The sequence below is a fragment of the Typopeltis vanoorti genome, chromosome 5, assembly GCF_054136105.1.
Source record: "Typopeltis vanoorti isolate ZY-2024b chromosome 5, IOZ_Tvanoo_1.0, whole genome shotgun sequence".
Lineage (NCBI taxonomy): Eukaryota > Metazoa > Arthropoda > Arachnida > Uropygi > Thelyphonidae > Typopeltis > Typopeltis vanoorti.
This window is the reverse complement of record NC_143553.1, coordinates 156,588,399-156,602,842: the sequence shown is the minus strand read 5'-3', so window position 1 is coordinate 156,602,842 and position 14,444 is coordinate 156,588,399. Positions and strand designations below refer to the sequence as shown.

General features: G+C 34.7%; 1 protein-coding gene across 1 annotated transcript in view; it reads right to left on the bottom strand.

Annotated features, from left to right (window-relative positions):
* The window catches only part of LOC150106979 (uncharacterized), a 102,209-nt gene that overhangs the window by 32,927 nt on the left and 54,838 nt on the right, over positions 1-14,444 (bottom strand). The window contains exon 8 of the mRNA XM_090393526.1: positions 12,435-12,585. Coding sequence (XP_090249652.1) covers positions 12,435-12,585 — 151 coding nt within the window. The remainder of the gene's footprint in view (positions 1-12,434; positions 12,586-14,444) is intronic.

The window sequence follows — 14,444 nt, the reverse complement described above, 5'->3', positions numbered from 1 at the left end:
CCACCATACGAGAGATACTTATGAGCCGGTAGTTAGACGCATCAGTTTTTGCACCACCCTTGTACAGTGGAACTATCATACATTCCTGTGGTATCATTCCTGAGCTGAGACTCAAGTTAGACAAATGTGTGAAAGGTCTAGCCAATTCAGCTGAACATTTCTTTAGCAAACGCGCTGATAATCCAACTGTGCCTATAGACAAATTCTTATCCAGGTTAAGCAAGAGCTCTTCAACCTCATTTTCATGAACCTCTAACCCTTCCTCCAAAGTAGTAGTACCACTGTGCACTTAATTGATATATCTTAGCAAAGTGAGCACTCATTAACTAACAATCGCATTAGCTTCTGACACTCGAGTACCATCTGAATTCAATAAAGTTATTCTTTCACACTCATTCTTTCTTTTGCTTGTAGCATAACGATAAAATTCTTTCGTATTGTCTTTAGCTTGCATGGCTAATTTCTTTTTCATACACCGATTAAGTTTTCCACACAATACTCGCTACTTTTCTAGCCTGAGCTTTATATATTTCATAACTCCTCTCGCTCATACTCCCGATATTCTTTCCGCATCATTTTCTTCTTGTGGATCTCTTGCTTAATACGGTTGCACATCCATTTCACTCCCAATCTATCTATCCTTCGAACACCTCATTTAAGCACTTTTTTCAAAGATTCCCAAGCATTGCTGACATTGCTCCGTTCAGTAACTCATAACTTGGACAAGAAAGTAAAGCATGATCACAGTCACCATTTGGTGGTAAAATAGCCATATTCCTGTCAGAAACCTCTTCTGACGCTGAGCAAATCCAACACTCTTTGACTTGGAGTTTCTTCTTTCACATTGCTGCTTGAGAAAGTTTTCTCACTACAATTCAATAAATTCTCCTTTTCTCTTATTACGAGATTTCTCTTCTACCCAATCCATGTTTGAAAAATTAAAATCGCCCATAATGATCATTTGTTTGGTAGCCATAATGGTAAATTGGCGATGCATATCTTCGTCCCCGGCAACTGAGACACCAGGTCTGTAGAAACACCCCACCATATATTTCATTCTGTTAACTTCCACTTCACGCCACATAGACTCAAACTAACACCCGTTCCGTATCACCTCTTTTTTCTTAGATTTTAAATGACTTACCTTGTTTTTATTAATATTATGATTACCAAGTTCAGTACTTTCCTGCCTGTTCTTGTTCTAATCCTTTTTCTTATCCTGTCTAAGGCAATCAAACGTTTTTCCACCTTTTCCAATTCTCTGGTCGATTTTCTAATAATTTCTTTTATTCGAAATATTTCTGATATCCGTTTATCCTCAGTTAAATTATCATTATCGTCACTGTAGCGGCACTTTTGTTCATCAGAACGAACACTCTTCTCAGTAGTAACAATTTGTTCTTTAGGTGTTTTCGACGCCATTCTTAAGAATGTTGAAAACTAATATTTCTGCAGTTATGTTATAAAATCCTGTAGCACAATTACTACACTAAAAGACTACAATAACATACTAAAATATAATTAAATCTAAGAAAACACTTAATAAATCCACAAAAATCACAAATCATTCAGGAGCTTTCTACAGCACGTGTTTTCACCTCATAGCTTGGACACCAATGATCTTGGTGATCTTTATCTGCTTTATTGTTTTTTCTTAGCAAATTTGTGTTTTATAGTATATTACGGTAGACTTTCGTGTGTTAGAGTATTTATAATATATTTCATTGTGATATTTTAATATCAAATACAGCTTTAAATTGGGCCAAAAGCGCAGAAGAAACGAAACGCTAATAAGAACAGCGAAGTAGTGAATAAGGGTTTTATCTACTAAAGATATTCAAGAGAATATTGAAAATTAACCTCCGAGACTCCGAGATGGCTAGGTTAAAGCAGATTATTAGACACACGACGACGGAACTAAAGTAAGTCGATAGGCGCTTAGAGGAGCAAAGGAAGAATAAAAAAGTTCAGCAGCAAAATGGAAAACAAATCATGGAATGAGGTACGTTAGTGGGAATAACAATAATCTGGTAAGAGTAGTTAATTAAAAGAATTATGATATTTGCTACGGTGACTCTTTCATAACATATGCGGTTGATGAGCAGGTTAAAACACAGTTTTCACGGAGCAACATTTAAAAATATAACTGATATGCAATACTAGAATGATTTGAACTGGCTGGAACTGTGGGCATGAGAAAATTGCTGCCATTGTAGACTGCAGATTCTAGCGAACAGTAGAAAGAGGTGATTGAGACTTACAAACTTCTGAAAGGGTTATACAGAATTTCAGCAGATGGAATTTTTCATTTTATGGATGGTGGGGAAAGGACTAGTGGGCATACGTAGAAGTTGAGAAACAATTCTGTCAAGAAGGGAGTTAGGACTAGATTTTTCTCTGGTAGAGTAGTGCGTGGATAGTCTTTGGATATTGTGGGTGCAGGTAAAGTGAATGAATTCAAGTACAGGTATGACAACTAGTGCGAATAATATAAAAATAATAGTAATAATAATAATGGTTAAGATTTTAATATCAACAGAAAAAAATATCTTAACCAAATATTTTCATATCCAAGGAAAAACTGATTATGCGTTTCCAGTCTTGGCTCAGTTGGAGTCGAGGATGCCGTTTGGTTAAAAAGGCAGTTCGAATCCTGTGTAGGGAATGGATAACTTTGTACTTGGTGGTTAATTAGTAGGATCACATTCGGAGGCAGTGGTGATTTTTTTTTTCAACCGGACATTGTTTTTCTTCCCTCAAAATAATTTACCTGTACTGAGGGAAGGAAAACAGAGGAGCCAAAAAAAAAAAATTAACAGACATAACATGGAAATCGCGGAGCTTAAGGTGCTTTTCAACTAGAACACAACCAAAATCTAACCAAATTACCTTTCCTCATATTCTTTCCCCACAAGCAAACCCCTTATTTCAAGATGGTCTCTTGGATGCTAATTTTCATTCACATGTAATTAATTACTGTGCTTTTTCCAAAGGAAAACATTAATAAGCACTATTAACAAAACTTTTTATTTTTATTTCATTTATTTTTGAAATTATTTCATCTAGTACCCTGTCGCACTAAGTGAATCCTTTCTCCCTACCCCTTGACTCAATACATACGGAATTGGTCTATTTTGCAGAGTGCCATTTCTCGTGTAACCTTAAGTTATTTCTGCGTAATATTCTGTAGTGGTCGAGTCGTACTATATTATAATAATTTAAACTTATTATATTAACTGACAACTGTCTCAGAAACTTTTTTCTATCAATTCAGTACCGAAACGTTGAAATTGTTAGTCAATGGTATATTATGATGCAGTGTATAAACTACCACATCTGCACGTTAACATATGATAGCTTTACAACCTATCGTGGGTGGAATTACATAAGAATAAAGAAAACCAAAAGGTATATAACTTAGAGAAATCAGCGCCAAACAGTCCACAACAATTCTGAAATAATATTCAAGATGCAGTATAATCATGTGATCATCTGCTCTTAGCAAATGATTACAGCTAATAAAACTACATGAAAAGTTGAAACGCATTAGGCTTAAATGTATTTAAGCCTAATGCGTTTTCAATGGCACCTTGAATTTTATCTTTAAGACTCGCATTGTACTTCTGCAATTTATCTTTGGCTCAGCTATCAATGAATGATTGACTTTAATCCCTGCCCACTTTAGTACTCTGCTTCAAAAATTAAACTATTGTATTTTCCTTTTAAGATTCTGTTAATAGGGATTATATGGAATTAAATTTATTTCTTATCTCACCTTGAATTTTATCTATTTCTACGCTCCACTCTTCTCTTAGCTCTTACAGCATTCTGTAATCACTTATTCTCCATTCAGCATGCATAATGCTACTAACAGTTTAATTCCTTCGAACTATTAGATATTTTATTCTAAAACGAAGAAACACGTCACCTATAGGTACCAATGGACTCGTCTGGCCTTGGAAACTTGTTAGGAGTATTATAACGCATAATTATGTGAAGAGGAAAACTAGCTACTTGCTACAAAAAAAAAAAAAGAAAAAAAAGAAGTTCCGAAACGTTGTTTATGTAATTATATTAAAATATGAAATATGAAAATTTCCTCCAACTCTACGCTGCGTGTAGAGTTGGAGGAAAAAATTGCTGTTTACTTGTAATGGAAAAAATATTTCACTAAGAATTGTAAAGTCTGCTAAAATGTCTACATAAATTTTCATCGCATCTTATGCGTCTTATATTTTTTCTTTTTACTAATTACTAAATAATAACTGTGATTTGCTGAAGGCGAGTTAGTAATTTCGCACAAAGATAGCAGGATATTTTTCCAGAATATTCTGGGTTTTCCTGTTGCAAAATACGTCACCAACACGAGAGCGCATTCGTCAACAAAATAACAAAACATTATAGAAAGAAGTGACCTTCTTGCGTTCCTTCGGGAATCCCATGTTAGTACCAAATAATAATAAAACTATTGCGAAAAATTATAAAAAAACCATTACTATTTTAATTATAATAAAAATGTCACGTCAGTTATAAACTTGACATAGCACTAATATTCAGACTAAAATTCAGGAAAAAAAGAAAAAAGAGAGAGGGAAAAAAAATGAAAAAGAGGGATATATTCACGAGAAAATAAAATCACATGATTCCACAATATTACAATTCTGGCATCATGTAAAGTGAAACATAGAAAAATTTATGTGGTGTGCTTTGCAAAGTAAAAATAATAAAAATAAACATAATAAAAATAATTCAGCAACGTGTACTAAAATTATGTTCCTCACAGTTCATTAATTGTTACGAGAGATAGAAAGTAAATAACCTAGACAATGAAGAAATATTGGATAGGAGTAACCTCGCTTCCTTCGAAACTAAAGAAAGCTTTAAGGGGAAAGTGTGATTTACAATTTGATTTATGTTGTGATTTTTTATATGGCCCCATGACCACGAAAGCACCCATAATGCATTCGCACCGTGGTTGAGCTCAGGAATTTTTTTACGTAGTCCGCAAACCATACCCAGGGGCGGCGGAAGCGGGTATGCAGAGTATGCGGTGCATGCGGGAGCCGCTACGAAGGGGACGCCGCCGCCGGGGCACCGTTCATAAGTCATTTTTAAGAAACAAAATTTTTATCATGAAAACAAAAAATTCTTAGAATGATCAATATTAAAATAAATAAGGCCAGATACACCGAATAAAAATTTTAAAAAATTGTATATTGCCGCCTCTTTGATCAGCTGGCTGTTTACAATTTTGGCAGCGAGAGCAGGCTAAATGCTTGCCTGCAGAATATTGAGTCTACTGCAGTCTATCTAAAGTGAAACGGTGAACGGTTATGTGCAGAAAAGAATTTTCGTACAAAACATTTGTTGCTAGTTAACCAGTTATATGGTACGCATCTCAGTAGGCTACTGACAGTAGCGCAGTGCGGACTATTATTTCGTCTCTGTGTCGTGTTGTGTAATAATTTCTTGTGGGTATAAAATAGAATTGGAATCAAACATTAAAAAAAAAAGTTATCCGGTGCACAAAATCGTAAGCGTCATGCTGCGAAAGAAGCAGATGTTAAGAAACAAACTGGGGCTCTTAATAAATTTGTTAAAATATTAAAATATTCTGTGGCAGATTGTAACCAACTCGATACATCAGAAATCAGAGTTGAAGAACCGTGTACATCATCCAGTTGGCATGAAAGTACTATTGCAACTATTGAACAAGATAACAAGACGCATGATTTAAGTGAAAAACAGTTAGGAGAAGATTTAGTTGTAGTTGACCACGAAACTAACACATTGTTAGTCTCTGTAAATTTAGAAGATTCAGGCGAATGGGGAAATATTGATGAAACATTACGAGTTGTTTTAATTGGCCTGTTCAAAAGAAAAATATAATATATCCCAGAGATGCATATGGTCATAAATTTGGCGACACCTATTATAATAGAAAAATGGAAAACGGTAAGCTCGTGCCAAGAACATGGCTCATTTATTCCGAAACTTTAAATTCTGTTTTTTGCTTTTGTTGCAAACCTTTCGCACCTACCGAATCAAGTAGTCTTGTAGAAGGTTATAACGATTGGAGAAATGTAAGTACAACTTTGCATAGACATTAGACTAGTTTAGCTCACATGAAAAATTTTTTAAAATGGAAGGAACTTGATAAAAATTTAAAAAACAAAACTAATAATCATTGCCAGAAATGGAAAAGAAACATTTCATACAAACTCAAAGCATGTATGAAATGGAAAAGAAACATTGGACGAGTGTTTTAGAACGTTTGATTGAAATTTTAAAATTCCTTGGTAGCCAAAACTTAGCTTTTCGCGGATCATCTGATAAATTATATGAAAGAAATAACGGCGATTTTTTAAAATTAGTCGAACTGTTTGCGAAGCTTGATCCCGTTATGGGAAATCATGTGGAAAGGGCCCTACAACGAAACAATAGGAGGATACACTATTTGAGTAAAGACAGTCAAAATTAAATATTGGAAACTTTAAGTAACGCAATCTGGGATACAATTTTATTATCAATTTGAAAATCTAAATATTATTCCATAATTTTAGACTGCACACCTAATGCAAGTAAAACAGAACAAATGACCATTATTATTTTCTTTGTTTCCTGTGACAATGGAATTGTCAAGAACAGGGAAAACGTTTTAGGTTTTGCAGATATATCAGATTCCAGAGGACGTTGTTTATGTGCAACAATAATGGAAGAACTGGAAAAATGGAACATTCCCATTGAAGACATGCGAGGTCAAGGGTATGATAATAGGGAAAATATGAAAGGGAAAAAATATGGGCTCCAAAATTTGTTTTTAAACAAAAATCCTCGAGCTTTTTACGTGCAATGTGCTGCTCATACTCTAAATTTAATCATTAACGATGCAGCCAGAGTGAATGCAGATACAATTAGTATCTTTGCAATTATTCAAGAAATATACAATTTCATTTCATTCTCTTGGGCAATCCTTTTAAAATACGTAAAAAAATTAACATTGAAACAGCCATCAGAAACGAGATGGGAATTCGCCCTCTACGATATCAGTTACGAGAAATTTACGATGCACTTTTTGAAATTTTAAATAATGAAAATTTTAATGAAGAATCTCAGCATGAAACACAAATATTATGTGCTAAAATAACGGACTACAAATTTATTTGCTCTCTTATAAGTTGGCATGATTTACTTAACAGAATAAACCCTGTGAGTAAAATGCTTCAAGACAAAAATATGAACATTACACTTGCTTTAGAATCTAACGAAAACTTAAAAATATTCTTACAAGAGTATCGATCGGATAAAAATTTTGAAGAAGTTCTAAAACGGCAAAAGAACTAAGTGAAGAAGTGGATGAAGAACAAGAATTTAAAACTGGTACGGAAGTCCGACGACGAAAGAAGACACGACAATTTGGCTATGAGCATCATGACGAAACGCCACAATCGCCAGAAGATAAATTTAGAGTGAATGTGTTTTATACACTTCCAGACGTTGCAATGTGTTCGTTACTAGAACGTTTTGAACAACTAAAAACATATTATGATAGTTTCAATTTCTTGTATAGATTACTACAAATTAATAACGAAGATTTACGAAAACATTTTGACGATTTAGAGATTCTCTTGAAGGACGGCGACAATAAAGACGTAAATGCAATAGAACTATATGACGAGTTATGTGCTTTCCGGGGTATTTTTCGGAAGGATAATTTAAATATTTAAAACCCTTTCGATATTCTTAATTTTATTGTGTCCAATAATTTATCTATTCAATTGCTAATCCTAACTTTTCAATTGCTTTAAGAATATTATTAACTTTACCTGTTAGTGTAGCGAGCGGTGAACTTTCCTTTTCCAAGTTGATATTGATTAAAACCTACTTAAGGAAAAAAAAGGCTTGTTAGTTTAGCGTTAATAGCTATTGGAAATGATGTATGTGCGGAATTAGATGTTAAGACCATTATTTCTAATTTTGTGAATATGAAATCAAAAACCCTAAAATTTTAATTTAAAAAAATTTCAAGTATATTTATGTAATTTAATTTATTTTCTGTTATTCTGTAAAGATGTTTTTTTTTTTGAATACTTATATTAAATGTTGTAATTATTTCTGAATTCTTTCATTATTTTCTCATCTATCTTGAGTTTCTTTTATTTTCCTAAAAGATAGTTAAACTTAAAAAATTTATTAAAAAATTTTTACAAGTTACTAAGAATTTAGTAACTTGTAAAATGCAAGAATTTTTTAAACTTCAGTTCAAATAAATTTTAACTTTAATTAAAATTCATTTTAATTTTGTTAGCGATTCGGGTCGGTGAGAAGGCTACAATCCCTGTATCATTATATTCAACGATTAAAGTTAAGTGGCTTTATCAAAATTTGCTTTAACTTTTGAGAATTTTTTGAATATTCTGGTTTTTAACGATTATCCTGCTTAGTCAACACCCCCAGTTCGTTACATTTAGCGAACCAACGTGTGGCTGTTCTGTCAAAATTTATTTAAGAAATTTCCAATAATTTAAATTTTTATTACCGTAAAAGAACCACACACACCCGGATCGTTACAGGGGCGCTTACATAGAAACTGCATGCGGGCGACAAAGACCCTAGCGCCGGTTCTGTCCATACCCACAGGTCAAACCTGAAACTTCTTCAAGCTATTTCAAGTCTCCAGTAAGATGGAAGATGGGAAGTGGTCTAATCCCCTGCATTGAAGTTTATCTCCCTCCTGAAGAAAACCACATCCATCCTTGCAGCTGGATTCGAGCCCGCAGTTTGTGATTGGATAGTGGACACGTTAACCACTTTGTCAACCTAGCCGACAAGCGAATGGAGAATGTTGAGGTTCTATGAGGTTCCTTGGGCATTGAGGTTGTATGATTTTTGAGGTATAGATTTTATCTGCGTCTACTTTATTAATTGTGTTGTTTGGACTTCCATTTTTGGTATTTTATTATTGGCATTTTGGTATATTCCATATTTTAGTATTCTATAAGAATTTTAGCTTATGTGATAGGTTAATAAGTATTGTGGGTATGAGATGCTCTCTCAAAACTGCATAACTGTTCTTATGGTATTCTGGTTATTTAGAAAGTTTTTGAAAGTTATTTCATTAAGCGTTATTGATAAACCTTTCTTCGTAATAGTAACTCAAAATAATGCAAGACAATACTTTATACTAATATAGGTTAAGCGACTTCATCTTCATTATTAGCCTTTCAGTTTTAATGTTCTTTATTACAATTTAACTGTGGTAGAAGTAGTTGATTAGTTCACTCAAGTGCAAGTGGGTTTTGGAGAGAGAAAGATTGGGGGGGGTGAGAGGAATGGATAGAGAGCAGTATTAATGTGTACACTGCTTGTACATATGTCAACGGACACGCCTATAGACAAGGTGTATTGTTTCATATAACGAGTTACATGTTTGAAGCCAATATAAATTGGAGGAATATGACGCTCCCAAGTCAGTGCAACTGTGTCCAGGTGAAATGGCTGTCAGAAGGGAACTGATGGAGATTGAAGCATTGTTGTGATAGGATGCCATGTTGCAGGACTATCTGTTCAGCAAATTGTGGAGGAGCTTCAACAAGACAATGCACCGTAAAATTCATAAACCTGCCGCTGTAGCTGCGTAGGTTAAGGATATTAACGTCATCACATTTGGCTGGCCTCCACTGAGCCTTGATCTCAACCGTAATTAACATGTTTGGGATGAACTGGAGCGTTGGGTGAGGTCAAGAGACGTTCGTCCCACGGTATTCCAGCACTTCATTGCATGCATACAAGAAGAATGGTCCAAAATTACCACTGATCCCTATCGTACGCTTGTGGAAAGTGTGCTCCTAGGACTTCTACACACACATCCCTGCGAAAGGTGGTCCTGCACTTTATCAAGGTAGGCGCAATGGCCGTTTGTTTTTCACACTATGGTCTCCGTTGACTTGTTTTTAAGCAGTATATATTCATATGCGCATTGTTAGTAATCGGCTGTTTTGGATTTACGGACGAAACAACTAAGGCTATGAAATCTGTAAGTTATGATTATTATTATTATTACATGACACCCCCAGGGAGTCCAAAGACTCATCGAGGGAGGGAACCTTCTCTACAACTCTGTCTCAATCAACTACACTAACGCCATCTACCGCCCACCACCACCAGCATTTCCACAGACAATCACAAACATCCATGCCCACGGCGGGATTCGAACCCGCAGCCTTTTGTCTGGAGAGCGGATACGCTAACACTCGGCCAGGCTAGGCTGGAGTTATGCTTGTTATTCGAATGTATTCTTCTGGCCGGACAGCTTGTTTGCTAAATGAGTTTTTAGGAATGCAATACTCTGCAATCTCATCCACATGAGCTTGGCTAGCTGGTAACGTGATACCATCTCAGTATGCGAGTATTTAAGCATGTATATTCTGGTTGCGAATGCCATTTATGGGTATGCTGAACAGAAGTAGCTGATCATATGGAGATTTCAGGGATGCGGTGATCAATCAGCATGTCCTGGATTTGTGCTTAATTGTGTTCCCTGATTCTCTGTGACAACTGCTTCTTAAACTGGGCATGAAATGTTCCTCTTATTCCAAATGAGAATAATTATTTAGCACTATTTCATCGTCAGATGAGGAGAAAGATTTGGGTCATCAAGAATATAGAGACAGCTCATTTATATTTATTCAATAAATTGTTTATTGGATCAGTGTTTTTTTTTACTTTTACTTATCAAGGAAATACAATGTTCACAAAACAGCGTGCACGTCTGATTTCGGTGACTTATATATTAGTCCTCTGTAGTACATTCTTCTAGAAGAAAGACCGTTATTAATTAGATTCTAGTCGCACGCTATAGGGGCTATTTCTAGGTCATTCCTTGGTCAGTTTCTGGAATTTATTGATCCTTAGCGTAGTAAGTAGTTTCGTCTTCCACAAACTCGAGTTTTCACTCCGAATCTCGAAAAATCGACCATAGAATTTACAATATTAGACAATACCAGTGTGAGTTGTTATGACAATGAGATAGCGGTTCCATAGGGACAAAGGAACTCCACCCCCTCCCTCTGGGGATAAAAAGCGTCAAAGGAATTGTTTCTATTTATTTTATGATTTTATTCTCAAAATTTGTTATTAGATCTATAAACCCGATTTTTCTATTCTTGAACTGGTGAAGACGGCTTTATTCGGTGATATAGTTTACTGTGGAGACGCTCATTTAATGTTACGCTTTGTTAGAATATTACCTTTGTTTGAGGTGTGTGATGTTAACTGAGAAAGTAGATACGAAACAATACGAACTCCTTCATGTGCAGACTTTGTTAGTTTACACTGAAGAACAATTCATTAAAGAATTAAAAAAAAAAAAAAGATTTTGCTTTCTCGTTTTGGTTCATTCGACATAGATTTCTAGCGAGAAAGTGTTTTTTTTTTAAACTTTTCTTTTCGAGTTATTAATTCATTAAACGCCTAGGGAGTGTGCTTCATATTTATTGTCTGGATATCGGGAGATAATAGTAGTATCTTTATGAACTACGAATTGTAGTTGGATTTCATTAATTGCTTTTGCATAGATAAATTTGCAAGTTCTTGAGTGGTAATTTTCAGTCTCTTCCCCAGATTATCTTCTAATACCATACTGTCGAAATTTTTTATATTGACCTCACACAAAAAAGGTCATAAGACCTATAACACTACAGTGCCATGTGTAGGCAAGTGATTAAGGAGAAAATGTAGCCTGTCAATATGTTTCTGAAAGAGTGGGAGATTGTACTCACTGGGAAAAACAGTGTGAGGAAGGATGGTTCCAATGCGGGAATGGAATGGCAATGGAATGCCATCTAAACCAGGAGCCTTGTTGGTATTAAGATCAATCACAGTTTTTCTGATGTCCTTTTGGCGAAAGTTCAGAGGAGGCATTTAGTAGGCAGTTTGTGAAATACTGGAAGTAATTACTACTTATTTGGTTCTTATTACTTTTAGAGAGCGTGTATGTATTAATAGGAGCTCTTATGTTCATGATCTGTGCGTAACTGAACAGTTCCTCTAAATATTTCTTTCTCTCTCTTGTTTGAAAGTTCATGAGGTGATGTATATTATATGGACTTAGTGTACCACGATAAGTATTATTGGTTAATGATATTTATGTTAGTGATATCTATTATGATAAACGGATCTGTTGCGTGATGATCACTGCTACTATTTAGCCGTGTTTAGTGCTCGTATCAAAAGCTAATTTGCATTGTATCGAAGGAGTGGAGGGGCTTTACGAGGTTCTTTATTTATTTGTGGCTACGTCTTAATCAGCTCATCGGTGATTTCTAAGAGTAGCGTATCCAAATGCCTGAACTTTTAGGATTTCGATCGCACTTCACTTTTCCTTAAAGAACTCCATAAGGAGCATCCTGGTTTATGATTTTTTCATAGGATACAGGACTCGTAATATAGATCTTACTGTTTTGTGCAGAAACTTCTGTCTCATTATAGAAATTTTATTCAGTATTTCTTTGCTTTTCTTATATTCGGGTGTAAGACGATGACTTCGGAATTTATGTACAAGTTTTCTGTCCAATTGTTCAAGAACTAAAAATGCAGACATTATACATTATAGAGTCACCATTTTCTGAATGAATATGTCCGTTAAGATTTAATTAGGATGGTCATATTATAAGAGTTGGATTTATTTCAAATATTGCTTCTATTGCTCATTGCATTACTCTTGTGCAACAGTTTTACAACATTTTGGGGGGAGGGTTGAACAGTACACAGAAATAGAAGTGCGTCCCTTTCATTTTATACCATTTTCTTCACGCAGTTTGTGACAGGCATTATTTGTTAAAAGGGTCATATCTATAGTTTTTACTACAACATAAAAAAGTGGGTAGAATTTTATTGCCATGTATTGAACAGACTTTACTTTCCTTGTGCATTTAATTCAGTTGCTTGAAATTTTCTAAATTCTGTTCTATGCACAGAGATAATTAAAAAGCATGTCTTTTTAATTCATATAACTAATTGCCTTTTGAGCAAGATTTTATTTTATATGCTGCATTTCATAAGATTTTTTTTTTATTTTGAAAGAGAGAGAGAGAGATTGCAGTGTTAAGTAGGGCAGCAAAATAGCGAAAAAATGCACAAGAAATGAGCACCAACAAAAAACGATTCCAAGTTGAATCGTGAACTTGAATACAAGAGGATTTGTCCCACTGGAGAGAAAAACCTGACGATACTGAAGACAAATTAACTTTGAAATCTTAAGACGGAAGCAAATTCTAAGGTAGATGACGTGAAAATAAAATGGAAAAAAAATCAGTCAAGTGGCGTTTAAAAGAACATAGGAAGCTCAGACTATTGAAGTACCTTAAGGAGATGCAACAATGCGTGTGTGCCTTTCGAAATTTTATTTTATTGTCTAAACAATTAAACATATTCTTGCAATGTTCTGTCTGTTGTTTCTCTTGTATTATGTTGATTTGTGCTTTATCTCTCTCTTCGTTGTTAATTTCCTTAAACTTTTGTGGGCAATGCTTGTCTTGTATTGTCTTTCATGTATGGCTTCTATTTTATTAATAAATGTGTTCTAAGAATCTTGGTGAGCTTTCTGTACTATGTTTTTATCTATATATTCCTTTTGTTTTTGTGTATTTGTTCTGTTTCCTTTGTGCATTTTGAAGGAGTGATTTGTATGCGATTTGTTTCCTTTATTGCATTTTCCATACCTGTATTCCAGATTTTTAATATTTCTCTTTTTAATAGAGTATTTTTCTTTTCGATTAATAATTCCCAATGAAAACCAATAATAATATACTGACTTGAATTGGAAAAATCACCATATTGTTGAATATGTTTTTATTAATAAATTTTAGTTATTATTGATAATTGGAGTAATGAAAATGAGGTTGAAGAGCTCTTGCATAACCTGCATAAGAATTTGTCAATAGGGACAGATGGAATATCCCGTTAACTAAAGGAATGTTCAGCTGAATTGGCTAGGATTTTCACATCTTTGTTTAACTTGAGTTTCAGCTCAGGAATGATACCCCAGGAATTTAAGGAATGTATGAGAGTTCCATTGCACAAGGGTGGTGCAAAAGCTGATGTGTCTAACTACCGGTCTATCAGTATCTCTGGTGTGGTGTGGTCAGCTATACTCTGCTCGGAACAGCATTACTAAAGCAAGTTCATGTTTTAGCAATTTTCTCATATTTTATAACACTGTTACAGCCGAGTTCGATAAAGGTAATGGGTACACTATGATAATGTTTGATTTTTCTAAGGCATTTGATAGGATACCACAATATAGGCTGTTGCGTACACTGGAGAATAGAGGATTGGAATATAATCTATTGACTTGGATCAGGGGATGGTTGATAGACAGATGTCAAAAAGTGGTATACAGTGGATGTGAATCTGCCAGATTTCAGGTAACCTCAGGTCAGTCG